This window comes from Heterocephalus glaber, unplaced genomic scaffold (assembly GCF_053883595.1).
Source record: "Heterocephalus glaber isolate CG9 unplaced genomic scaffold, H.glaber_assembly_v1.0 deba00000621, whole genome shotgun sequence".
NCBI lineage: Eukaryota > Metazoa > Chordata > Mammalia > Rodentia > Bathyergidae > Heterocephalus > Heterocephalus glaber.
In genome coordinates, this window is record NW_028258153.1 from 21,559,386 (window position 1) to 21,587,036 (window position 27,651).

Here is a 27,651-nt window from a genome sequence, read left to right on the forward strand (position 1 = left end):
TTTTGTGTTTGAAAGCTCTGGAATCACTATTATGTGTTGGACTGCTGTGTCAAGGTGTATATACACATGCTTGTGTGTTTACCTATCATTTACCAAAATAGGACAAAGAATGAGAATACGATCACCACCACCCATACACCAACTATCAATCACATTGGTTGTGGAAACTGCCCTCCCTGTACTTGTGGTTTCGGAGGAAGAATATACACAGCATGGTTAATACACAGACAAGACAAACAATGGCATACCACCCACCCCCAGATCCACACAGTATTTCAACCAAATCTTGACTCCGCAGTAACCTAGAAGGAATCCAGTAATAGGATATGTAACAGAAAACTGGAAAATAGACATCTTTGGAGACAAGACTGTACTCATGCTTTCCAAAACACTCCTTTAAAATATAAGTAAATGCCTTAGGCACTCTACAATTTCTACTTCCTGTTCCACATTATGTAATGACGTGGAAAAGTCAAGTCATTGAAAATAAAAAGCAGCTCCCTAGTTTTGAGGAACAGGAAAATCAGGGGTTATCTTCAATCCTTACACTTAGATACTACCTTAAAATGAAAAAAATTGAGGTTACCTATATAAATTTCACAAGACATTTAAATATGCTTTGTGTGATTTTATTTAGGTCAAGTTCTTAGTACACAGCAATAATTAATTCCAAATACAATTAAAAAATTAAAAAGTGAATGTTCCCCCACTTGTGTGGAGGTGGTTTAATGGCACACACAAACATGACTGGCAACAGACTGCTCCCCAAGTTTCCTGAATGGTTTTTACTCAACATCACCAACTCTCCCTCTCTGGGAGCTAAAAAGTATAACTGGCCAGATTGCAAATTGTTTACATTCTTTTTTGTAAACCACTTTCTTAAGAAAAAAGGTACATGGACACAAAATATGATAAAAACTGCTTTTCCATAGAATTCTGAAGTTGCAAAAGAGGTTTCATTTTAATGTGAAAATAAACTTCTTTTTTGTTTACAAAAACCCTTAACATATTTAGCAAGGATCATTTATACATAGCTAGGCCCTGTCATTTCATTCATAATTTAATACAGATTCTCAATAAAACAATTCAGCATAAATTTAAAGGTAATGAGCTCAATGCCTCTATTTAGTAACTTGTTTTTATAAGACTCTCTTAAATAAGGCTGTTTACTATGCTGTGCTCCTACCAATGTTGAACTATGGTAATGGATTTTTTTGCTACACCTTTACGGAAAAGTTCATATGGAGTGTAGTTTTAGGAGGGGTAAATGAAGATTATTTGCACTAATTAAAGTTACACAATGTACTTCTTTAGTCTGAATACTCTGATGGTTACTTACCAAACTATGGCATGTCTTTTCAAGTATATTCTTAAAAACATCAAGTAAAACTAATTTTTAAAGAAAAAAATAGCACATTTAATTAAGACAGTTGTGGTGCAGTGGAAAGAATACTGGGCATTGAATCAGGAACTCTGATATTTTCAACTAAATGTTCATCGAAACAAAGTAACCTCATCAGTCAAATGAGACTAAACCAAAAATCTTAAAAGCTCATCTAGGTCTCAAGTTCTATGATTTTACCTAAGGCATGTGGGGAAAATTATCACCCTAACAATCAGGGACCAGGGAAGTTCAAAAGTGAATAGATGCCCATTCTTTCTAAAGACATAGCAGTCACCTGCCAATTCTTCCCTTAACCCTTTTCAGAGGTAAAGGTGGCCTTCAAGTCATTCCATGCTTTCCCCTTGAGAAAAGGTAATTCAAGGTAAAAGAACAGTGCCTAATGCAGAAAGGTCACCTGCTAAAACATAAAGATAAAGGCAAATGACCATTGCTTTTATGCCTCCCAAAGAGAAAAATCTTAAACTTGAATCAACATCATAAAACTGCTAAGGAGCACAGCTACATTACAGCTATCACTGAAGATGCATAAAACATTTTCTCTAGCTGGGCTATAAAGAGTAGCAGTACCAGGAAGGGAAAAGGGAGATGAAAATGTCATCTAGTGAGTTAGGAACACAGCAAAATTAGCAATCTCTTTCCAACCCCGAGATGGGAGTAGAAGGTATCTCTGAGGAAGATAAGGAAGTGGCCAAAAGATGGAAAATACTGAAGAGACATTTTCAAAGATTCATATTTATTCCAAACAGTATGCTGAATCTCTCAGGTCTAGACTTTTGAAACACTGGCACTGATTTTGTTTCCAATTTACTACCTTGGCCATGGCCAAACACAACAAGAAAGTGTATTTTCAATTCATATTCCCATAAACTTTCAAATATTAATACCAAAATGGGATAGTCACTCCACTTTTTTTTTAAGGGGGAAAAAAAAGTGGCCACAGAGTCAAAAACTTCCAGAAGGAAGAACAGCCTTTCATTAAACTCCCTCTGTCCTGGTAAAATGGTGGCTTAATGGTCAGCAGATTTTAATCTCAGATCATCTTTGCTACAGTATTAATACATCTTTGAAGCATTTAAGATCTGAATTCATCTGAAATTCCTAATACCATCTTTTAGCTTATAAGAGGATAAATGGGAGAAACTTACAGTGAAACAGGAAATACTACCCTCACAGACTATTAATAGCATGCAATCTATATGATATTACATACATTAAAGTCTCCAATTATGGTAGGCCTGGCTCATAATTATAATATCCTTCCGAGACAATCTACAGAATTCAAAACTATTAAAAATTTAAAATATGCCCCCCCGCCCAAATCACACACATTGGTACTAAATAATATAGGAAAAAATCAGCTGACCCATGGATCCTCTACTGCAGGTCTTCAGCATCAGATCTTCACCAGTGTCTTCCATGCATTCCGATTTAGCAAGGGTCCAACAGATGCACATCCAGTGGGGCCACCAGCTCTGCTTTCTGCCGCTGTCACTGCTCTCTGGTGGTAGTGATCTACTGGAGTTATTGGGTTCTGAAACACCCTCTGCCTATTAATGCACTACACTTCCTCAGCCAAAAGCTACTTAAATCATTATTTTCAACAAGAAAATTTTAACCTATCCAAGTATAGTCTGATTTGGGTTAAATGGGGTTAAAGGCTCAGAGAACATTGAGGGCCATTATCTTAAAAGCAAACCTGCTAACTTATAATGGTTTGGTTTTTTTTTAAACTACAAGTTTAAAACAAAAGTCTTGATAAGCAAACTCTATGGGTGGGTCTCAGTTAAATGGTGATCAAGTTTTATGCTTTGGTAACATCCACAAGTGGAATATGAACTTCTGCCTATACTGTCTGCATTTCTTCACACACTACTACACACATTCCTTTTCCAAGCAACTTCTAGCTATGCTACCATAAAGCTAAAGGCCTCCATTTGAAACATATGCAGCTATTGCCTCTCCCCTTTCACAAGCACAGGGAGGTTACGTGGTGACACTATTTTGGCCAAGTTGTTGGACTAAGAAGCCACACTGGCAGCTCTGGACATGCCCCAGGGCTGGCCCGCTGTCACCATATTCACCTACTGAGCACCTACCACCTCCTGGATGTTTTTCAGTATTTAATATTGATTACAAAGGTAATGATTAAAACCACTGGACCTACAAATTCCACTGAGTTGAAGCTGTCATGTACAGAGGTGGGTGCTTACTGTTTGTTTCTCTCAAAGTTCTTTTGATTTTATCAATGTAAATGGATATTTTGGCATATTAATCTTATTCCATAATAGTCTTATTCTGAGATATAAGGTTCAAATTCTTACTAAGAGCAGCTACTGTAGAGTTCAGGCAAAATCAGGCAAGTATTTACCTTTCCTAAAGCTCAATGAGATGTGAGTCAGCAGCAGCTAACACTGGCCATTTCTAACATTCAGAGAGCACATTAGCAGCCTTGTAATCCCAGTGACTGTCAAGAGACTTGAAAATAACTGCTATTCTTTCAAAACAAAAACTAGAGTTTTTCTAAAAAGCAAAAGAAGTAACAGCTGGTCTGACCTCCAAGAACTACTCCTTGAAGCAGCACTGAAGGCAAGGATTCAGCAGGCCTGCTGAGGGACATATTCTTGTTTTACTCCCTCAGAGTCTTAGGAACCTTCACGTCTAGCTTCACACACCAACTCTGCACACAAGCTGGCCTACCACATTTCACAGCTGGTACAATGACCATGAGCGCAAGGCAGTCTCATGCAGCAGCCCATCAAAATCAAACCATGGCCGCTGTTAACCACACTCAGAATGTTTGGAGATTCACACTTCATCATCCTATATCTACAAACAGATACATGATCAGATGCAAGCGAGTTCAGCATTTACTCATCTGGCACACTCAAGTACTGAGAGAATGCAGAATTTACAGTGTTAAAGAGAAAAAGAGCCATCTGAAACAATTCTAAAAATAGTTAAGTATGGTATTTAAATGTCCGTTCCTTCCTCTTTATACAAGTGGAAGAAATTGAGAGGCTAGGGTACCCACTGGACCATGAGGTTAACCCCATAGCATAGGCAATGTGGAGGGCTCACTGCCACAGATTTTGCAGGAAGGGAAATCCCAAGGATGTACAGTATTCCTGAGAAAGATCCTGGGTTTTTTCCTGGATCAGTCTTAATCTGATTTACTTTAGCTACATAGTTATGTTGCTATTCCTCTGACATACTCAGAAATGGTCACTTTATTTCAATCCAGACAGCTCAGCATAGTACAAATGACAGAAAGATCCATGTGTTCAGACTTGGCTTGCTTTCTTGTTTTTGTTTTAATACTGGAGGATAAACCAAAAAAATAAGTAGTTTTTATCATTTGTATCCTTCATTCTACTTCACTGAAGGGAAATCCCCAGGGCCTTCAAATAGTCTGGGAAGACCTGACTGTTTCTGTGAGGAAAGTGCAGCCCTGCTGAGCTTTACTCAGAATAATGCATGATAGATTCAACATAATTCCCAGGAAAGAGCCCAGTCACTCCATTCATAACTCCCTCATACCAACCGTCGTCATTCTTCTTGATGACATAAATAATGGCTCCTTCCTGAAAGGACAGCTCATCTTCCTTGTCTTTTGTATAATCATAAATTGCCACAACTAGGGAGAAGAAAAAAAAAACGGATGTGAAAGAGAATACTATATTCCTAGAAAGAGAAACAAATAAGCACTCAAAGCGACTTCTATGTATTTTTTCTAATAACCAGTCCTATACAATGGAATTACATTTTCTACAAAAATTTGATTCTAAAGTGAGTGCAAATGGGGGAGGAGGAACATCCACACCACAAACTTACCCTTCAATGTCTATAAGGAGAGAAGTTGAACACTGAAGACAGATACAATCTCAGAATCATGAAAAATGATTTCTCTTCATTTGAGCTTGTGCTGAAGCACCACATTGTGTAAAAATATGTATATCTTTAAACATTAAAATAACAGTGGAGGGCCGGGGATTTAGCTCAGTGGTTTTGCCGCCTGCTGCGCAAGCGCAAGAACCTGAGTTCGATCCCCGGTACCAAAAAAAAATAACAGTGGGGCTGGGGATTTAGCTCAGTGGTTCCGCTGCCTGCCTCACAACCACAAGGTCCCAAGTTTGATCCCCGGTACAAAAAAAAAAAAAAAAAAATATATATATATATATATATATAAAACAGTGCAGCAAGATCCATCATGAGAGACAAGCGAAAAATGAGACAGACTAAGGAAATAGCCAATTTATGTTCCTTTCTGTAGTCCATGCCTGTTCACTGGTAGAATGATGGCAGAATTCCCACAGGTTATGCATGAATAATGGAGGTCCATGACATATATTATTTCAAACTCATACTGTACTATATCACCAACTTAACAGATCCACAATAACAGTATAAAAGTCCTAAGAGAACAAGATACCTGTAAACTCTCCTGTCCTTTTCACTGCTCAGTGGTAACTGGGCCCTTTCAATCGTTATCTCAGATAGTCCCTGGCTCCAAACATGACATGTGCCTTAACTTGGGATACTTTATAGTTTACTCAAATCAATCTGAAGAGTTAACTTTGGAAAAAAAAAAAAAGTTATCTTTTGTTCCAACTTGTTTACCCCTTGTACCTTTTCTAATTTCACTCAGAACTTCACTCAAAAAAATCTTATCCATTGGGCCGGGGATTTAGCTCAGTGGTTTCGCTGCCTGCTGTGTAAGCGCGAGGACCCGAGTTCGATCCCTGGTACCAAAAAAAAAAAAAAAAAAAAAAAAATCTCATCCATTAATTGTTATGAGAAGCATATACTGTCTCTCTCAGAACCTGTTTTTCACAAATAAATGAGAAACATAAACTACAATAGGGACTTTTGATATAATGCAACTTGCTCTAGGTAAAGAAAATACGTATATCTGGCCTGCTTTAGTAAGAACTAAATAACTTCCTTAATCTGTGGATATCTTCTATTATCATGATACATTAAGGGAACCCTGGTATCTTTAAAAGAGGCCTAGGGGCCGCAGATTTAGCTCAGTGGTGGTGCCGCCTGTCTCGAAAGTGCAAGGTCCTGCGTTCAATCCCCAGTACGAAATAAATAAATAAATAAATAAATAAAGGCCTAGTTTTAAAGAGTTGTCTGTATTTCTCAAAATATAACCAAGCACCCAACACAAATGTAATTATATGACACAAGTTCAAATCTAAGAGAGTACAAGTTAATAGTGTTCAGCATCGACAGTCTGTTTTCTAGCATTTTTAAAGAAAAGATAACTTGTAGAAATGCAAACCTACTGAAAAGTAATTGTGAAGAATAAAGGCTGCCACAACAAAGATCAGTAAAAATGGATAAAGTCTTTAAGTTCTATGTTCATCCATTTTATCCTGTAAAATGAAATTGAATTAGTATTCACATTAAAGATCATTCCAGGGCCAGGGATTTAGCTCAGTGGTTCCGCAGCCTGCCTCGCAAGCACAAGGTCCCGACTTCGATCCCCAGTACCAAAAAAAAAAGATCATTCCAAAGACTCAAATGTTTATAGTGGTGTAGTTGTCAAAATTAGTAATCACTTTTGAAATTAACTTTTTTTCAATTAAAAATGTGCTTTTCCAGGTGTGATGGTGTGTGCCTGTACTTCTCACTCACTCAGGAGGCTGAGGCAGGAGTAACATAAGTTTGAAGCCAGCCTGACAACTTAGTGAGACCCTGTCTCAAAACGAAAAGAAAAATAAAAAGCTGAGGATGTGGCTTAGCGGTAAAGTGCCTGTGGGTTCAATTCCCAGTACTGCAGTAGGGAGACAGACAGACAAATTGATAATTCCCTCTACTCCACGGAAAGCTGTATACAAGTAGTTTACTTCATTTACTTTTTCACTACAAAGCTATTCATCAAAAGAAAAGTAGACTTGAGTGCAAAAGACTTTTATCCAAATAATTCCATAGGTGTATATATTAAATACACACACACACACGCATATCAATATTCAAAATACTGATGCTGATGTTAAGAAATGTAAAATATATCCCTGGTACCGGAAAAAAAAAAGAAAAGAAATGTAAAATATATCATACTTTAGTCTTGAAAGAGTTTTGGCAGTAATGCAGAAAGTCTAAGAAATATTTTTCAATTATGTATATTATGACACTATCACATCACATAAGGAATTTAAAAAGCACTTGTGAAAAAAAAGCTTGTAAGAAAATGTTAAACATTTAGTTTCCATGTGCTTATGATTCAAACAGAAAAGGACTAATGGTGCCTACACTGCTGATCTCAATGTTTCTGCTGTGAAAATACATTCTAAATTTCAAAGAATAATGTTCAAATTTGGCATTTCAACTGAAGGCATTCTGACAATATTTTATGAAGGTCTGAGAGAAACTTAAATTCTTCTTTTTCATTTTAATCCTATAATTTTACATAAAGTATGCTTCAGAGTTAAATGTAAACAAAGAAAGATGGTACCATACAATGGTGATCTGGGATTACTAAAAGGACTCAATTATCCTCTCATAAAATATCTAAGTTGAAACAAGGAGCAGTAATCTAAACACAAAACCTCTCCACACTGCACATCCAGGAGGTAAGAACCCACTGCCAACTCACCTCTGTAGATCTCCACAATACCAAATGTCAAGTCTAACATTGTGGATACATCTAATTAAAACCTATATTCTAGATTATTCAACTGCTGAGTCAGTAATATAACTTAAATGTGCTCTGGAAAAATACTGAGGCAATACTAAAGTAATGACAGTGTAGGAAAGTACAAGACGAAAATGTTACACAGAAGTGACTGGTATGAGCTAAAGAATGACCATCAAGCCTGTACACACCCCCTATCAATTAAGTACCTTGAACTGGAGGCAAGGACCAAAAAAACCCAAAATGTTGCAAGGATTATCTATTTCAATAGAATCTTTGTATTAGGCCACATGTTATGGATTGAGATTTTTGGGCTGGGAATCTAGCTCAGTGGCACCGTGCCTACCTCTCAAGCACAAGGTCCTGGGTTCGATCCCAATACCAGAAAAAAAAAAAAAAAAAAAGTAAATAGAGATTTTCATGGACAATTAAAAGTTTATCCTAAGTCAGAAAAAAGGCACTTAGTATCATTTGGAATTTCTAAATAACCTGCCCTAAGGCAGAACAAAGTTAACTCTGACATTATCAATGAAGAGTCTGTTAAACTACTGAACAATGTAATCTGAATTAAGAGACATGTTAGAACCTATTTGGGGAGACTCTTTTTATGAAAATAATCTTTAATGTAGACATATTCCTCCTATCCCACCCCCCACCATGCTAACAAAACTGTTAATTCAAAAGTGACCACTGAAAAACTGCCTAATTTTGAGATCTATCTTCTCTTCCTATTGTGGGGGTTGTTCTGTTTTATTTTGTTTTTTTCTGTTCTGTTCTGTTCTGTTTTGTAATCTCAGCACGCAAAGTGCACCACCATAGCCAGGCTCTTGCCACCAGTAGTTATTTTCTTTACTGACCTTCCTGCAACATTTGGAAATGATGACTATCTTTGATTCCCTACTTTGACAACTTCCACAATAGTATCTTCTATTTCTCTTACTACTTCCTGAGTTTTTACACAAGCTAGGAAAAACTGAGTGATCTTGCCTTTCCGTTAACTCCTCTCACATTCTAAATCCTGCTGACTTGCCCTCCTAAATCCTCAAATCCAAGTATTTCTCTGCATGCAGCAGTCTTTACACTGGAATATATATATATATCTAGCAGCCCATGGAGATTTTCCAAGCAGTACCATCGGTGAATCTTTTACAGATTCTTATTTTCAACTCCCTTCAGCTTCCTAGATCCAATGGGTTCAAGATGATGCCTTCAATCAAGCACCAGTTATCAACATTCTCAGTTCCTCTCTGTTCTACTTAACTAAAGCACCTTGGTGCACACTTAAAGCACAAAATACTTTAGGGTGCCAAAGGTACCATTCAAAAATGCTGCCGGTGTTAAGAATGAAAATTACTCCACTGACTAACCCGACTCTTTGGGAAGTCAAATGGCTCCTATTCCTTTGCTTTTAACAAAATTTAAAGCATTAATGGAGTTATAAACTGACACATCATAAAACATGGTTTTTGAAGAGAGCATGATTCGATTTTTGCCAAGTAACTCTGAAGAAGCTAAGTGAAATGAATGACACTGCCATATGGAAAACCCCTCCGTTTGCACCTGTCTATTATGAGAACATGGTTTTCAGTCCCTCAGCTGAGGCCCTGCTACTTGATTTGAAAAGTATCCAAAATGCTCTTCCCAGCTCCCACTTTTCCTGCTTTCCAGTGCACTCTACATCATTTTCAGGTATCTCAAAAAAGAAAGATCAATGAATGAATGGAGAAGGAAAAGCAAAGGAGAAGGAGGAGGGGAAAGAAAGGGAAAGAGAAAGGGAGAGAAGGAAAGAGATTAAGTACATGGGATCTTATTAATCTATTTTAAAATCTTTCACAATTTCCCTCTACTTATCAAAAAGAAAAATACCGCAACACTTAAGCATGGAATTCAAGCCCTCCCCTCACCCATGCTCAGTGAATGTGCTCACCAAGCCCCAGGACTCTGCTCTGGTGCAGTAAAACCCTTCCACCTGAAAGGCCTTGCTTCCTCTCTTCTCTGCCTGAAAACATCCTACTCAACCTTCAAGACACATCACAAATGCCATGTCCTTTGAGAAGCTTTCTAGGAATGCCCAGATAGAATTAAAACTTTTTTTTTCTTTGACAATCATTAACAGAACACCCATGCTGACTTTTACAGAAGCAAAGATCACAAGAAAAGGGACTGTCTTGTGAGGGCAGAAATTTATCTGACAGTCATCAAGAATATTAGTCATGCTTCTAACTGAAAGTTCTCTTATTGAGCTGGAAGCACACAAAAACAGATGGCTTGAGATTCAAGGGAAAGGATACAAAATGGTCAGCGACAAATTCAGTAGAAATTTGCCAGGAACACTCTCACCCAAGTAAGGCAGGTATAGTGGCACACCCCTGTCATTCCAGCACTCAGGAGGCTGAGAGGAAGGATCACCACAAGTTCAAGGCCAACCTGGGCTACATACTAAGTTCAAGGCCAGCCCGAACTACAAAGCAAGACCTTGTCTCAAAAAAAAAAAAAAAAAGAAAAGAAAATCTCACACACGTTAGTGGTACAGCAAATGCGTTAGTGGTACAGCAAATGCGTCTAGCAAGTCCCACAGGGGAAGCTCAGCATAATGGTTAAGAATGTGGGCTTCAAAGTTCAACTCTTAACACAAGTTTATAAAACTTTAACTTTCCTAAACTCCTCACTCAACTATGTAATGCAAATGACAATAGTTGTAACATTTGCTATCTCAAAGCACTTTCTATTAAATGAGGCAATCCACATAAATTAACACAGCACAGGGCCCGGGATTTAGCTCAGTGGTGCCACCCGTCCCTGCCTCAAAAGTGCAAGGTCCTGAGTTCAATCCCTGGTACCAAAAAAGAAAAAAGAAAAATAAAATTAACACAGCACAAGGCCTTATCGATGGGTAAATATTCCATATAAATATATTAGCTTCTATCATTCCTACTTTACAAAATGGAAGGCCACCTTACATATTCTAATGAATCCTGAATTACTGGCAGTTAAATCAAGGACTACGATAAACCTTTTATGAATTCGTTTTCACTCCTGAATTTAACCTTTTTGGATTTCTGATGCCCGGGTCCCACAGTCAGGACACTGACTGAATAGGCACATTAGTGCACACATACTACAAGCCTCCTAGGTCACTAATATGCAACGGGGTCTGAAAACCAAGGCTGAAGGTCTGAGAAAGCACAATAAAGTCTTTGGGGAACAGCTTTAGCATTTATTTACAAACAAAACAGCAACCATAGCTGATCACAGTGGTTTTTGTTTATTTTCTAAATAAGGAAGAACTTACTTGGTTTTCATGTTTTGAAAGACATGAACATAACAGCTGAAACAACATCTTAGGGAATGGTTCAGGTATATTCTTAACTTTAAATAGTTGAAGAGTAAAACTTACATTCTTCTCTTAACAGTCTCTCCAGATTTTTACATAACCACCAAAGAGTATGTTTTTTAAAAGCAAATTTTCTCACTGTGTTTTTCTCAGAATGAATAACTGAGATGCTTTCTCAGAGCTACAAACTGCCATCACTCTGCATAAAGCAGTGCGAAAATCGCTAGGAAGTCTGGAAAACAGATCAATCCCCAGGCCACATCCTAGCGCAGGACCTGCAATAATTTTACCCTTACAAACAGCTTTATTATGATGTAATTTAAACATAAAACACAACCACTGACAAGTAGCACTGGTGAAGCTGTGTTACCACAATCCTCATGTACAACATGGCTGTCACCCAAAATCTCCTACACACCTATGCACAAGTACTTGTGCCTGGGAAACACAGATCTCCCAGGTTCATCAGGTAGAATCTAAGTCTTTCTGTTGACCTTCTTCCATTACCATAAAACTTCTAAGATCCATCCATATTGTTGCCCACAAATAATTTGTGTTTTTTATCGTGGAAAAGTAGTCTGTTGAATGATGGATGATCCAGAATTAGTATGTCCAGTCAGCAGGGGAGGTACCTTGGATCTTTACAGATTTTACTTATTATGAGTACAGCAGCTACACACATTTGTATTCCAGTCTTTGTGTACATGTACGCCTTCATTTTATTTTTTATTTTTTGGTACCGGGGATCGAACTCGGGTCCTTGCGCTTGGTGCAGCAGGCAGTGAAACCGTATTTTTCTTAAGTAAATACACAGGAGAGGACTGCCAGATGAGACGGTAGGGTTATGTCTAACTTCTGTCTTTTTAACTTTTTTTTAAAAAAGCAACTGTTTGCCAAAGTAGCTGAAACATTCTGCACTGTCACCAGCAATGTGCAAATGCAAGAGCTCCAGATTCATCACTTTTTCAACAGTCCATGTCAGCCATGTTTTATCTGTCATCACTCCTGTGCTTGTGTAATGGGATTAGTATGGTTCAAGGTAGCCTCATCTTTCATTTCCCCATTGATCAATAAGGTTGAGCACCTTTTCCTCCACATATTTGTCACTCATTTACCTGTGTGGCGAACTATGTTCAAATCTTTTCTTTTTTCTACAAATTATCTCCTTAGGAATTTTTCAAATAATTTTCTCTATGGCCTGCCTTGACAGTTTTTTAACAGTGTCTTTTGAAGAAGAAAGTTTCAATTTACTAATATTTTATTTTAAGCTTCAAATTACTTACGTGCTCACCAACATTTTTTCTGCACCCAAGATCACAACAATTTTCTCCTACATTTTCCTCTAGCATAGTTTCATGGCATAGGTGTTTTGTTCTGTTCTGGTACTAGAGATTGAACCCAAGGCCTCTGCACACTGAGCTACATTCTCAGCCCTTTTTTCAGTTTTCATTTAAGTCAGGGCCTTCCTAAGCTGCTAAATTAATTGTCCGGGCTCAGCTCAACTGGAGATCCTCTTGCCTCAGTTTCTCAAAGTGGTGGGATCACAGGTGTGCACTACCACACCTGGTAGCTTAGGTTTTACATTCAGGTCCAAAATCCATTTCAAGTTAATTTTTGTGTATATAGTGAGGTAAGGGTGGAGGACTATGTTTTCAGGTGGATATCCTATTGTTCCATTACCACGCACTAAAAACACTACCCTTTCCTCCAGTTACCTTGCCACCTTTATCAAACAGTATGTGCAGACTTATTTCTGGATTCTGGATTCAAGTCCATTGATTTATGTTTCTACTTACACCAGCTCCATAACGTTTTAAATACTATAACTTTATAGAACTCTAAAATCTGGCAGCTTAAGTCATGTCTGATTTAAGCCAACCCAGAATTCTTTTGATGAATGTTCTTTTTCATTTTACCCAAAGTGTCCTTACATATGAAGTGGGTTTCCTGCAGATAATACAAAATACTTGGGTCTCTTTTATCCAATTTCTTCAATGGATAAAATCAAATTCTCAATTTTTCCAATTTCTCAATCCTTTAATTGTTTAAACATTTATATTTAACATTTAATGCAATTACTGATGCATTACACTGGGTTTTAATCTACCATCTTGCTTTTCAAATTCTACTTGTCTGCCTTTTGTTTTTCTTCCTGCCTGTTGTGAACTGAGTATTTTTTCTCATTTTATTTTACTCTCCTACTTGTATATCAGCTAAATCTGCACCAGCTAGCTTCTATGTTCTTACTGCTTAGCCTATGGTTTACTATCTATATTTATCTTTAATTTACTTCACTCTACCTTCAGTGAGTATACTACTTCACAGATAGTATATGAACTTTATTTATTTATTTATTTTTGGTACCAGGGATCGAACTCGGGTCCTTGCGCTTGCACAGCAGGTGGCGAAACCACTGAGCTAAATCCCCAGCCCAGTATATGAACTTTAAATACACTTGCATTTCTCTTCTCATTATTTGTGCTAGTGAAGTTACTTTTACATTTGCTCTAAATAACAGATTATTTCAGTTACCTTTAAAAAGATTAAAATATGAGGAAAATGTCTCTGTTATACCTACATATTTGCTACTCACATTTTATGCTTTTTCTGCAGACCTGAGGTTTCATCTGGTATTTTCTTTTGCCTAGAAAAGCTCCTTTTGAAATTTCTTAGCATATAACTGATAGTTATGATAGTTATGAATCCTTCCCCCTTTTTGGTCTGTAAAGGTCTTTTAAAAGAATATTTTTACTAAGTAAAGAACTTCAGGTTGGTATTTTCTTTTATTTCTTTAACAATGGTGCTCACTGTCTCTGGCTAACACTTGGGGAAGGGGGCGTTGTTTCAGTACTGGGGATGGAACCCAAGGCCTGGCACATGCTAGGCAAACACTCTACCACGGAGCCACATCTGCAGCACTGGCTTGTTTGGGTTTTTTGTATTTTTTTTGAGACAGGGTCTCACTTTATAGTTCAGCCTGTACCTGAAGTCACTATGTAGCCCAGGCTGGCCTCGAACTAGCAGTAATCCTCCTGCCTCAATCTCCCAAGTGCTGGGATTACAGGCGTGTGCCACCATGCCCAGCCTTGACTTAATTTTTAATGAGAACTATGTAGTCATTCTTATTTTTGTTCTATATGTATCATTTTTCCTCTGATTACCTTTAAGACTTCCTGTTTATTAGTAGTTTTTAATAATATTATTATGATTTGCCTTGGTGTGATTTTGTTTCTTTTACTTGCTATCCATTGAATGTTTTGGTACTATAAGTTTATGGTTCTTATTGTGACAACTCTTTTTTTTTTTGGTACTGGGGATCAAACTCAGGTCCTTGTGCTTGGGCAGCAGGCGGCGAAACCACTGAGCTAAATCCCCAGCCCCTTATTGTGACAACTTTTAAAATAACTCCCAAGGATTTCTGCCTCACCGTAGTGATGCATTCACCTAAGCCCTAGCCCTTGTGTATGGGATAAATCTACTGAGTACAGAAAACCCAACAGACTATTCGTTCAGTCAGATGGAAAGCGCATGTGCAGCCTGCACTCTGCCTGGCTCTCCCCATGTCCATTCTGATGGGCAGGCTGCCGTGCTGCACCAGCAGAGGCCTGGCAGTGGGTGCTTCCAGCCAGCAGCTTAGGGAGGAAGTGAACCCACCCCAGCAGAGCCTTGAGGCAAACCTATCCTTAGTGATACCTAGGTTGCAGCCACGTGAGCATGCTGGAGTCAAAGGGCCCAGCGAGGCCATTCAGAGAGGAGATAGGTTTTGCCATTACTGCTTCCATCTTTTTCTTTCCTTTTACCTCTCCTGGGGACTCAATTACATATATTAAAATTCTCTGATCTTGTCCTGTATGCTAATATAGTACATTTTTATTTGGTGGTTTTTCATCTCACCCTGGGCCTCATCTTGGAGAGTCTCTAATGTCATACTGTTAGTGATGCTGACCCATTCTTCTATAGCATCTACTGCAATTGTTTTGTTTTGTTATGCTTTTGTCTGTTTTTGCAGTATTAGAGATTAAACCCAGGGTCTTTGGACTGAGCTATATGCCCAGCCCTTTTTTGTTTTTGAGACAGAACTTGCTAAATCACTAGGCTGCCCAGGCTGGGTTAGAACTTGTGACTCTCTGCATCCCAGAGTGCTGAAATTAAAGGCATGAGCCACCTAACCTTGACAGAGAGTGTATTTTTAATCTTCAGAAATTCTGTGTGAGTTTCTCTCTGTCTTTAACTATATATCCGACATCTCCCTCATGTTCATGATTTTTAACCTTCTTGACCACATGTAGTGTTCATAAAAGTTACACAATATAAGAAGTTTTTGATTTCCTTCTCTCTGGGGTCAGAGTCAGTATCTAAAAAGCATTATTTTGTGTATTTAGAAGAAAGAGTAAAGCTCATTACTGTTGCTCTATGTTAGCCCAAAGTAGAGTCCATTATTTCTTAATAAAAGCTTGCAGATACTGTTAATATGCAGCCGGTTTTGAGATGCAATGCATTAGTGCTTTGCTTTCCTTACCAGAAAATTTCCTTCCAGATAACACGCATTCTTCTCCTGAGCTGACTGGTCAGCTAACATCACAGTTAGCTAAGGTACCCACAGAACCTTTTCACTGAAAGAGAGGCCCTATACTACTATGCAAACAAACCGAGAAACCATTATTGTTTCCTATTCTCCAAGTTTCCTACAGAGACACTTACACTAAAATGTCTGATATAAAGCAAGGAAGTAGGAGTAACAATTCAGAAAAATAATCCACTTCCTGATACATTCTGAAGGAAATAGAAAACTGCTCTCTTGTGATTTTTGTCTTATAAAAACCATCTGTGAACAGCTGTTCAATAGGAACAATAGGTAACCATCAATTTGAAAACTATTTACAAAATTTTACTAGCATGACTTTCAAAATCATGAATACTGTATAATAAATCACTAAAACTGAACTGGAAATACAAATAAAACTTTACTTATTGGTAAAAAATAAACAAGATTCTTTCAATATCAGCAATTTCAGTTCTAAGTAGACATTGTCACATCCCTCCAGAGAGCCTCCTAAAACTTACCCTTTTCCAAGTAAGACCTCGGTGCCCAGGGCGGGTCCTCCTCAGCATAGGGGTCACTGTACTCGACCACAGCCGCTTCCTCCTCTTCATAATCCTCTGGAGGAGGGGGTGGAGGTGGGGACTCATCAAAGACCGGTTCTTCTACAGGTGGTGGTGGAGGTGGTGTATCTGAAACTAAGAAGGTACCAATGCTGACAACAAAACTACATATTATGCACAGTTCAGCATTTCCTATTTTAATTTCTATATTCATGAAATATAAGCCTAAATTTGAAAACAATCATCTTTTAAAAAAGAGTTAGTAAGAAAAATTTTCCCACTGACATGTTCCAGATTTCCAGGGATGGCTCTCTCCTTCCCCTTTGAGTTAGGCTGACAGGTGCTGAATAAAGTTAGGTCAAAATACTTACTATCAATTGGGCCTCTGGAGCCTTTTTTTTTTTTTTTTGGTACTGGGGATCAAACTCAGGACCTTGTGCTTTTGAGGCAGAAACCACTGAGCTAAATCCCCAGCCATCTCTGGAGCCTTTCTATACTAACATATAACCTTTTCAAATAAATCAGTATAATACAGTTTGGCTTTACACCACATTCAAGGAGTAGTTGTCAGAAATATCAATAATTCACACATTTACAAGCATATCTCATTTATCATAAATGTAAATGAGTCCAGAGAATTATCGTATCTTAATAATCTGCTACTTTTTTTCTTTTTTTGAAATAGCATTTTACCAATCTGGAGAGGAAAAATCACAATTCTGGGTAACTTCCATAAAGATGTTTTGTTTATAGAATTTCAACTAATTCAAACTAATTTACGATTTAGATTATCTTCAGGCTAAATGTCCAGTGTACTCTCAGAGTAATTTAAGATATCCACAGTGTTTCCTATCAAGACCTGCTCTCATAGCACAGGCATTTGCATACTACATCTAAAAGATGACAGCCAAACTCAGACAGTACAAAGCTTTCCAAACGGTTGGCACACTCTTCAGTGAACCTCAACACAATAAAATAAACCAACCTGCGTTTCATCACTGCCCAGGTTTAATGAAGAGAACTGTTCTTACCAAAATGAGTCCATGACATTCTCTGCAATTGTTTTTTATCTAAGCTGATAAACTGAATCAAACAGAATTTAAAGATTGCTGATTCCATATTAATACCAATTCTGTCCTATTTTAGTATTCTTCCCTCAGTTCTATCATTTGTATTGGGGGCAGGGGTGCTGTACTCAACACTGGGGATTAAACCCAGCCTCACACCTGCCAGGCAAGCATGTGTGACTATATCCCCAGTTTGTTTGTTTTTTAAAATTTTGAGGCAGGGCCTCACTAAGTTGCCCAGGCTGGCCTCAAACTTGCAATCCTGCCTCAGTGTCCAAACAGTTGGGATTACTGGCACATGCTACTACATCCTGCCCTCCTACAGTTTTGTTTTTCTTTTTGTTTTTGTTACCGGGGATCGAACTCAGGACCTTGAGCTTGTGGGGCCACTGAGCTAAACCCCCTCCCCCTCCTATAGTTTTTTAATAAAAAATATACAAATGTGATTTTAAGGAAAGGGGGTACCAGGGATTGAACTCAGGTCCTTGTGCATGTTAGGCAAGCACCCTAAACACCAGGCTATATCCCCAGCCCTTTTTGTTTTTCTGAGGCAGAGTCTCACTAACTTACCCAGGCTAGCCTCAAACCTGCAATCCTCCTGTCTCAGTCTCCTGAGTAGTTAGAATCCTCCTGTCTCAGTCTCCCGAGTAGTTGTACCATCAGACTGGCTATATACATGATTTTGATATAAACTTTATGAAAAATTACAAATGAATGCAGTTTTTAAAAAATATCCTATTTGCATTTGAAAAGACTACCATAACTGTACAAAAACCCAAAGAAAACTTCAGAACAATAACCTTGAGAAATTATACTACAAAATTACTTGAAGACGCTATCACTGATCATTTTTACTTGTCTTGCAACTGCCTTAGAGTCAATTTAATAAGACTACCAAAAGCTACCTTTTTTGTTTACTTAAAATGTCCCAATTACTCAGCTAGCACTTTTCATTATTTCATTTAATCTACCTTAGGAGGCGGTGTTTTTAATTGTATTCTTTGTAGAAATGGGCTTTCCAGTTATCTTTAGAGCTACACTTTGGAGACCACAATGCTGAGTAAATATACCACACATGAAGGCTAAATACCACATGGTTTCTCTTACATTAGAAACCCAAAATATAAGTAAGTTAAAGAGAAAAATAAGAGAGACATAGTGTGAAACAGGCTCAGATTGTAGAGATGAGAGGGGAAAGTGAGGAAGGGGAGAGGGAAGGGCATGTAACATGTGGTGTGACTGATCACAGGATGAATGTGATAGCCACAGGTTGCAAACATGTGCCAACAATACAGATAAGGCTACACTATTGTGGGCGGAGGTAAACCTACCAATGCTGAGGATATGCTTCACTGTCATTCACTCAGTAAACACCAACTGAGACTTCTGTCCTAGGCACTATGCTTAGCACTGAGAAAGCATTAGTGGGAAAAGTGATGGAGAGATGGAGAACCAAACTTTCATGTATGATTAAGGGTAACAATGCTTTAGGAGATCATGAGAACAGGCAACACAAATCAGAGACGCTTCCTGAGACCTGAAGGATGAGCAAGAGTTAACAGCTAGGTGGGAGTATGTCATGGGTGAATATTTCATGTCAGATATAAAGAAAAAAAAAAAGTACAAAGGTAAGAAAGCAGAAAACCTTCAAAGAATTGTCCAAAGTTCAACAGAAAGGCATGAGGAAATGAAGAAGAGTAGGGAAAAAGAGACTCGTAGAAGTCTGGACTCTATCCAAAGAGCAACTGGGAGAGGGGAGCAGAGACGAGTTTTAAAAGAGGATCATAACTGAATTTCTTAGCTCAATATAAAATGGTACACTATAACTGGTCCCAAACAAATCCATGCTTCTTCAAAACATTGAACATAATGTACAGTAAATACCTGGTATCACAGAATAGCTTTAAAATAATATACCTAAGCCAGGCAAGGTGGCACACATCTGTAATCTCAGTACTCTGGGAGGCTAAAGCAGAAGGATCACAAATTTAAGCCCATAGCAATTTAGTGAGACATTGTCTCAAAATAAAAAATTTTTAAAAGGGCCGGGGATGTAGCTCAGTGCAAAGGCTCTAGGTTCCATCCCTAGTTCCACTAAGAATAAAAATAATATGCCTGAAAAGTTTTGAAGATAATCTGAAAGAAACATACCTTCCCAAAGTGAATGTTTTGAGAGGATAAAATACATTTGAATATATACATCCTGCTAGGTCTGTTAAATCAGTCACAGTATATCTCAAAATGGGTTTTATACTTTTGGGTTTTGTTTTTGTTTTTGTTTTGACAGGTCTCACTATTACTCCAGACTGGCCTTGAACTATGTACTGCAGAATGGCCTTGAGCTCACACTCCTCTGGCCTCAGTCTCACAGGTAGTGGGAATGCAGGTATGTGCTACTACACTGGCAGTTTTCCTGCTTTTTGTATGAGAGAAATGTATATGACTATGGAAAAAGATGTAGAAGATGATCTGTGGGCTGAGGATGTGACTCACTGTTAGATGAACTTACTGGGATGTATGACGGGGGAAGGTTCTCAAATGATAATCAATTGTGATCGGTGACTGAATTAAGAACTGACTTTTCAAAAATATACTTAGGACACTTCTAAGTCTTGAACTAGTAACCATGTACTTCAGTAATATTTGGGACTGTTTATGAAACATTCTGATGTTCCCACAAACTGTAACCTTCACTAATGACTGGTGAAATCTAAATGACATCTTGCTTCATAATCCTATTTAACATTAAGTTCAGATTTTTGCAAAGAAAATCACCTTTTACTTTCTACATAAACATTTTTGTCTAACTGATGGTTTAGTTTACTCCAGAAGCTGCTCATAAGTTCTGTGTTCAGGATGAGTGACATCAACTCACAGAACATGCAGGAGCAACTGAATGATGGCATTCTCCAACATGCAGGCCCATCATGATTGTAAAAAAGTGAAAAGTATCATTCAGGTGACTATCTTCATTAATTGATGTGATTAAACTGGACTTGTGATGAGAAAAACTTTCTCTTTGTTATAATGACATTTCAACTTTTCATCTTATATGGGTATATAAAATGCAACCAACATTGCAAAGTGTTCCATTTTGGTACTCTGATTAAACCTTTTTCTACTTGGTCTACTGTTTAGATACAGAACAAATTTTTTTAAAAGAGCAGGACCAGTTACACTCTGTGCCACACTTAAGCACATAAGCCTAGCAGAGTCACACCAAGGCTGTGCAGGGCTGGCTGGACCTCACCGACACAGCATTTTATCCCTGAGCCCATGTGGGCCACACACAAGCCAAAGGAAAGTGGGCTCCAATAGCATAATTTAAACAAATGAAACCTACTGATTATTTATGAAAGCAGCTCTTAAAGCATTTTAAGAACAGACAGCATGACAAATATTACAAGGATTCGTCGGGTACATCCCAGTGAACAATAGTGAGTAAAACAAACTGTTTTCAGAAATCGGCAAAGAAATGCAAAGGCACCTGCAAGAAACACTGAGCTCTCGGGGCAGTAAGACTGGATTTTAACCAGTGAAAATACAAACACATCTTTCTTTTAAAAAGGGGGGCAGGGCGGCGGGCACCAAAAGCACCTGCTACCTATCACACACTTTCCTAGGTGATGGAGAAAGGGCCAACAAACAAAATGGCAAAGTCTCTGCTGTCAGAGTTCAGGTTCTACTACTGGCAATGCCTACTCCAAAGAATCCCAAAAAACATACTGCAAATATTTCTATCCCAGCAGTGCTACCTTCCTTGTTATGAGATCCATATGTTAGGCTACTTTAGCCTGATGATATTAAATCTGAAATTAAGGTATAGCTGACCCTTAACCCGGCCTCATAGCAATCATAATTCTGCATATAACTTCTGTCTCCCCCAAAATTTAACTACTATAAATAGCCCATTATTGACAGGAAGCCTAACCAATAACAGTCTTTATATATTCTGTGTATGTGGTATGATCAAAATATATGAATGTTTAAATTTTAAGTTTATGAGAATAAAATACACACTGCCACTAATTCCTCTCAAAATACTCTCCTCACTTAGAACACATTTCATCATTCTTGCCATTTTCTGAAGCAGTTCTGAAAGTCCTCTTTTGTGTCTTTAAAAATGTATAATCAAAAATACAGTGAATGCTGCTGCCAAGTGCCACCCCATGAAAAGGCAGCTTGTAAAAACATTATGGTGTATCCTTATCCACCTCCTTCACCGGCTCTGGCAATAAGACTTGTGGTTCTTACCCAAAGTCAACAGGGTAAACATTCTGAATCAATTCAGGACGTTGAGGCAGCTATAACAGTAAATACACTCATGAAAAAGAACTTCCAGAACTGCTTCAGAAAGAAGCAAGAACAGTGGGATAAGTGTGTCCAAGGTGAGGGGGAGTATTCTGAGGGTAATGGCACTGTCTTTTACTGTAATAAATTTAAGAATTTTTCATATATTCACCATATTTTTATTACAACTCAGTCTATAAATTATACACAGTGAAAAATACTTGAGAACAGTGAAAGATCACATTTTACTGTAATATATAATTAACTGGAGAGCTGCAGTGTTTGCACAAAGATGATTAGTCCAACATGAGGTATTAAGCAGACACTTCAAAACACTTGAGCTCACAGTAGCAACAGGAGGCAATTATGAAACTCTTACAGGTAATGCAGTATTACCAGAGTTAATGTTATACAGTCAGGATTTGGTGTGCATCGTTATGCTTGTTTATATTTCTTTCAACTGCACATGGTTTTATGTGTGGTCTGTGAGTGTTCTAATGCCAAAGTTTTGATAAATTTTAACTTTCTGTAATAGGTTTGTTTATTTTTTATAATAACATGAGAAAAAAGACTATTACCTACATGTTTTTTTTTGGGGGGGGGTACTGGAGATCGAACTCAGGACCTTGCTCTTGCGAAGCAGGTGCCAGAACCACTGAGCGAAATCCCTGGCCCTACCTACGTGTATTTTATATATTCATGGTATAACTAAAATTTTTTTTTGGTACCAGGGATCGAACTCGGGACCTTGCACTTGCGAGGCAGGCAGCGGCACCACTGAGCTAAATCCCTGGCCCAATGTCTTAAATTTTAAAAAAATATTTCTGGGCTACTCTGTCTATGAGTTTTTTTAATCACTTACCAATGCAATTATTTAAATACAGGATGACCAAAAATTGCATCTTTTTTCATTTATTTTTATAATGTAACAGGAAATATTAAATGAAAATTTTATCAAACTTATTCAAAACAAGAATCGACTGGCTGAAATGACACCTGCCCAACCAATGCTTGGGGCAGTACATGAATAAACGTGCTGCTCCAGTGACGTTTGGGGTAAACTGTCAATTGGTAAAAACTGTAGACCTGAGCAGTTCACACCTATGTTGTTCAAGGGTCAACTGTAACCTCCTTGTTCAGATTCCACACCCATTGTGCACCCCGACGACTGTGATGTGGCCCCTCAAGCAGACTGGTTCCAAGAAGAGAATTCACCCAGCACACAAACTATGTTCTCTTGCATCTGTGACCACAATTCCTCACTGCACATTAATACAGCACTCCTGATCTGTAGATATGTCTCCCGAGCTTCTCTAGAAGACTTAGTGTGCCAAGAAAATCAGTTATCTGATTCCATGTGGTTCAACACCAGACTAGAAACCCAGACAAATTCACTGCCAATTTGCAAGGCCCGCTGGGAGACAAACTGGCAGGCTGGAACTCTGCGCTCTACCACAGCACATCTATTTTATGCATGGAATCATAGGACTGGAGGGAGACTGTCAGGCACCTACACTACGCCCATGATAGGACAGTGACAGGAAACTGGACCAGTGGGAGTTCAGGCAGCCCAGAGGTAAAGAAGAGCTGCCTGGTAATTACAGTGATCTCCTCAGACATGATTTTTATTCTCTTACATATGCATTTATATTTACGCATATTTACAACCAGGCTTTCCCTCTTTTCGTTGTTTTTTTGTTTGTTTTTAGTGCTGGGACTCAAACCCAGGGACTCATGCATCCTACTCATCTGCTCCGCTACTGAGCTACAACCCCAGCTACTAATACATTTAAAGCTATCTGAAAGTAGAGAATTTCAACTTATTTTATCATCCTCATTAGTCATTCACACAGTGACTTACTCATAATATTCAAATATCTGAAATATCAGCAAATGAATGACTATTCAGTCAATCATGTATCAATGACATTTTATGCCTATAATCTGATCTACAGCATAAAGAAGACATAAACTTACTATTTTCTTGGACTCTGGCCACAAATCCCATTAAAGGTAACTGAGGAGTTACCTGTAGGATGGAAGGAGGAGGAGGAGCAAGAGATACTGCAAAAACAAAAGAGGTGTGGAGGATAAGGGGTAAGGGCAAGTTACATTAAAAGGAGATGATAATACAATAAAATGAACATATAAAGAAGGAAAAGCACTCTTCACAAACATTTCATTAACTATCTTAAGGATTCCATTTTGAGGGATATTTCACTAACACAAAAGAAAGTACAATACTAGGGGATTTTTAGTAAGTTTTTAAAAGTTACAACGGGAAGAATTTATCACAGAACTACTCTAACATATACTGGCCATCTATTTTCATATTGATTAAACACGCCTGCTCAAAGAAAGAATTTCTTCAGATTAACATGAAATAGTTTGGTTTTTTGAATTTTATCTCAAAGGTTACAAGACTATGTCAGTATAAAAGAAAAAGCATTACATCCTAACATCTAAATTTATACTTTTTATTATTTCTTTTTTTTCCAGTATCAGAATCAAACTCAGGACCTTGCACTTGCAGGCAGGCACGGCACCAATGAGCTATATCCCCAGCTCAACTTTTTATTACTTCAATATCCAGTAAATTGTTCCTTCATTTAATTAAATAGATATTAACTGACTTCCTACCAAGTGGCAAGCACTCTGCTAGACCAGCACCAAAACCTTTCCCTGAGAGTCAGATGCTGTTATTATAACTTTTCATGATCCCAACTCACTGGTCTATTTCCTTCCTGACTCTACCTTCAGAAAAATGCTGCCTTTGTTCAAATCATTCTGCTCTTCTCCTTCTATCTCAACCACCTGCCACAGTGCCTAATTAAGTAAGCCTTCAACAAATGTTGACCCTATATACATGCACAAATAAGTTAAATACAACCAATTTTATAAGACTAACTCCACAGTTATAGTTTCCTTCAGAATGGGTATAAATTATGATATGCATCTTATCATAAAGACAGGATATCTTTAAGACTAACAAAACTGAAAAGATTAATGTCTGCCCTCAAAAAAGATTATATCCTACTCAGGAATAGAAAAATAACCATTTTAACCCAACAACATGTGTTCCCTGGAGATGGTGGTGGTGGTAGTGAAGGAGGCCACATAACAATGCTCTCTTAAAAGATACTTGAAAAGGAGTTTGTCAGTCAGACAGGGGTGGAGAAAGTTAAACTGGAGGAACCAAGTGAGGGCAAAGGCTTAGAGCCATAAAATAGCATGACTAGTTCACAGGACCAGAAATGTTTCCATATGGTTAGCATAACATATCCTTAAAAAAATAAAGTGAAAAATGAGCAGCTGGGTATGAAACAGGGAAGGACCCTCTCTACCTGCCAGGTGAAAGTAGGCTTAAGAGAAAGAGAATGATTTTGAAAGTCATTTAGCCTCCAATCCCTGATCCAATATTTCCTTGTATTTGGATAGCACATCAATTAAACTGTCTGGGCCTAACCCATAAATGTGATATGAAAAGGAAATAATGTAACCTACTTCACATAATGGTGACAATGGATATAGAAAGCCTAACCCTGGACCTGGCACACAATAAATCAAGGCTGTTTCTAGAAACTGAAAAAAATGGGAAAGAATTTGGTAAGAGTATGGAAAACTACTTGATAACTAATGATTCAGATGTTTAGCCTTCATGGGTGATGATTAAAAAAAAACAAAAAAACATGAACTATGGTAACCTTGGTGGGTCAGTACTGGTAAAAGAATAAACTGGTGAGTGAGCAAGTCAGGAAGTGGCAATGATGAGATGTGTGGAGGTAATTTAGCATCATCAATAGGGGAAGCCATTAGAGAACTGGGCTATGCATGTGAAAACTCAGGAGGTATAGCATGTTAGTAGTCAGCAGCAGAAAGCTAACAGATGATGCTGGAGAAGATGGGGGAAAACATATATCAAGCACAGAGAAGAGGTTAAGCACATACTCATGGTTTTTGTTTCTCTTGTTTCCTCCTCCTCCCCACCCCTCCTCTTCCTCCATTTGTTTTACAATGCTGACAGTCAAACCTAGGGCCTCATACAGTCCAGGGAAGTGCTCAACCAGTAACCTCTTTTTTTTTTTTTTGGTACCAGGGATCAAACTCGGGTCCTTGCGCCTGCAGAGCAGGCGGCAAAACCACTGAGCTAAATCCCCGGCCCAACCAGCAACCTCCATCACCACCTCAACCACAGAATCTTGAAGGATATCTAGACAGAACCCCAGGAATCTGTTCCTTTCTTTAAAGGATTCCTTTAGTTAGGCTCTTCTCTAAAGAGTCATACTTCTTGGCAGTAAACCCTTGACTTTGCATCTGTCTTCCACTCACAAGGCTTGGAACAACTATGCATACCTTCAAAAAACTGCTTCCCAGGCTGGGGATTTAGCTCAGTGGTTCTTCCACCTGCCTCAAAAGCCCAAGGTCCCGAGTTCAATCCCCATACCAAAACAAAACAAATAACACCTGTGCTTCCCATACTTAAAGTAAGTGAACAGAGAAGGCAGCCAAGATAGGAACGGTGGCAGATAATAAAGAGCAGGAGAAAAGCAGAGATCAGAAGTGTGTCCACATCAAGATGAAATGCCCCTCCTTTTGTCAGCACTCACCCCAACCTGCCTTGAAACAAAAGAGTAGGACATTTCCCTCATTGTTTCTCTACCAAATAAAAATATGATCTTTAGTGCTTGTATCAAAAAAAGAATGCTGAGGGCCAGGGATTTAGCTCAGCGGCACCACACCTACCTCACAATCCCAAGGTCCTGAGTTCGACCCCCAGTACTTAAAAAAAAGAAAAAACAAAAAAAGAATGCTGAGATGCTTAATTTACAGCAGTCTTTTTGTAACCAGGTTAAATTCATATTTTTTAAAAACATACTGTATTTCTTTTCTAGAAGTGAAACCATAGTGATTTTTTAAGTCCACCAAAAGCAGCCAGGGGAAAAACAATCCCAGGTATTCCTTAAACAGAATTACTTTGGCGCAAATTAAGATTTTTTTTCAAAGCTGCTCCTAGGTGGGCCGGGGATTTAGATCAGTGGCGCCGCCGCCTGCCTCCCAAGCACAAGGTCCTGAGTTCGATCCCCAGTACCGCAAAAAAACAAAAAAAAACTGCTCCTAGGGCAGGTCAAAACTTCAGTTTCAATTCCAGAGCAGCCCCAAAGAGAGCACTTGAAATAGCTAGTGGGTGGGGAGGAGCCAGGAGCTCTACAGAAACGGAATTTCTTGCTCTGACTATGCACCAGACCCTTCACCACAGCAGCAATAATTCAAACACCAGAGAACACTGTACCTTGGCAAGACCTTCAACAGTTCTCACCCAGGGCAAAGGAACCCCACACCCCCACCTTAGACAGAAAGAGAATAAAGGGCAAAAAGGATTGCAGATTTCCACCTGTGAAAGAATTGCCAACTCCCAAGCCAGCCACCGCCATCTCCTGTAGACCCCATCAGCACTTACCACAGGCAAGGGAACCCCACACACACCGTAGGCAGAAGAGGATAAATGGCACAAATAGGGACTACAGAATCCCACAGGCGTGCATGCACTCAGGCACCAGGGAATCTGCACTCCTTCCTGAAAGCAATTAGCTGATACTCTGCAGACTCCACAGCTATGTGAGCTCATCTGAAAATCTCCAAGGATACTGCATAGCTCAAGTGTGCCCATGCCTACACTGTCCCTTGCTTGCTAGCAAACCTGCCACCAATTCCACCATCATCCCCAGAGAGGAGGCAGATCCCCATCCAGGAACAGAGACAGCATCAGGCTCTGCCTGCAAGCTGACAGAATGAAGTCCTGAGGCCAAGTGGA

At 38.6% G+C, this 27,651-nt stretch overlaps 1 protein-coding gene across 47 annotated transcripts in view; it reads right to left on the bottom strand.

Annotated features, from left to right (window-relative positions):
* Abi2 (abl interactor 2) overlaps positions 1 to 27,651 on the bottom strand; it is a 163,824-nt gene that overhangs the window by 66,715 nt on the left and 69,458 nt on the right. For 18 of the 47 annotated variants that reach the window (XM_087205849.1, XM_021263585.2, XM_087205848.1 and 15 more), the window contains 3 exons: positions 23,817 to 23,903; positions 16,444 to 16,617; positions 614 to 5,039 (listed from right to left, as the gene is read on the bottom strand). In XM_087205849.1, the coding sequence (XP_087061975.1) occupies positions 4,864 to 5,039; positions 16,444 to 16,617; positions 23,817 to 23,903 (437 nt within the window). In that variant the 3' untranslated portion in view covers positions 614 to 4,863. Of the gene's footprint in view, positions 1 to 613; positions 5,040 to 16,443; positions 16,618 to 23,816; positions 23,904 to 27,651 lie in introns of those variants that run through there. The other 29 variants (XM_087205853.1, XM_087205844.1, XM_087205852.1 and 26 more) reach the window with 6 other exon arrangements.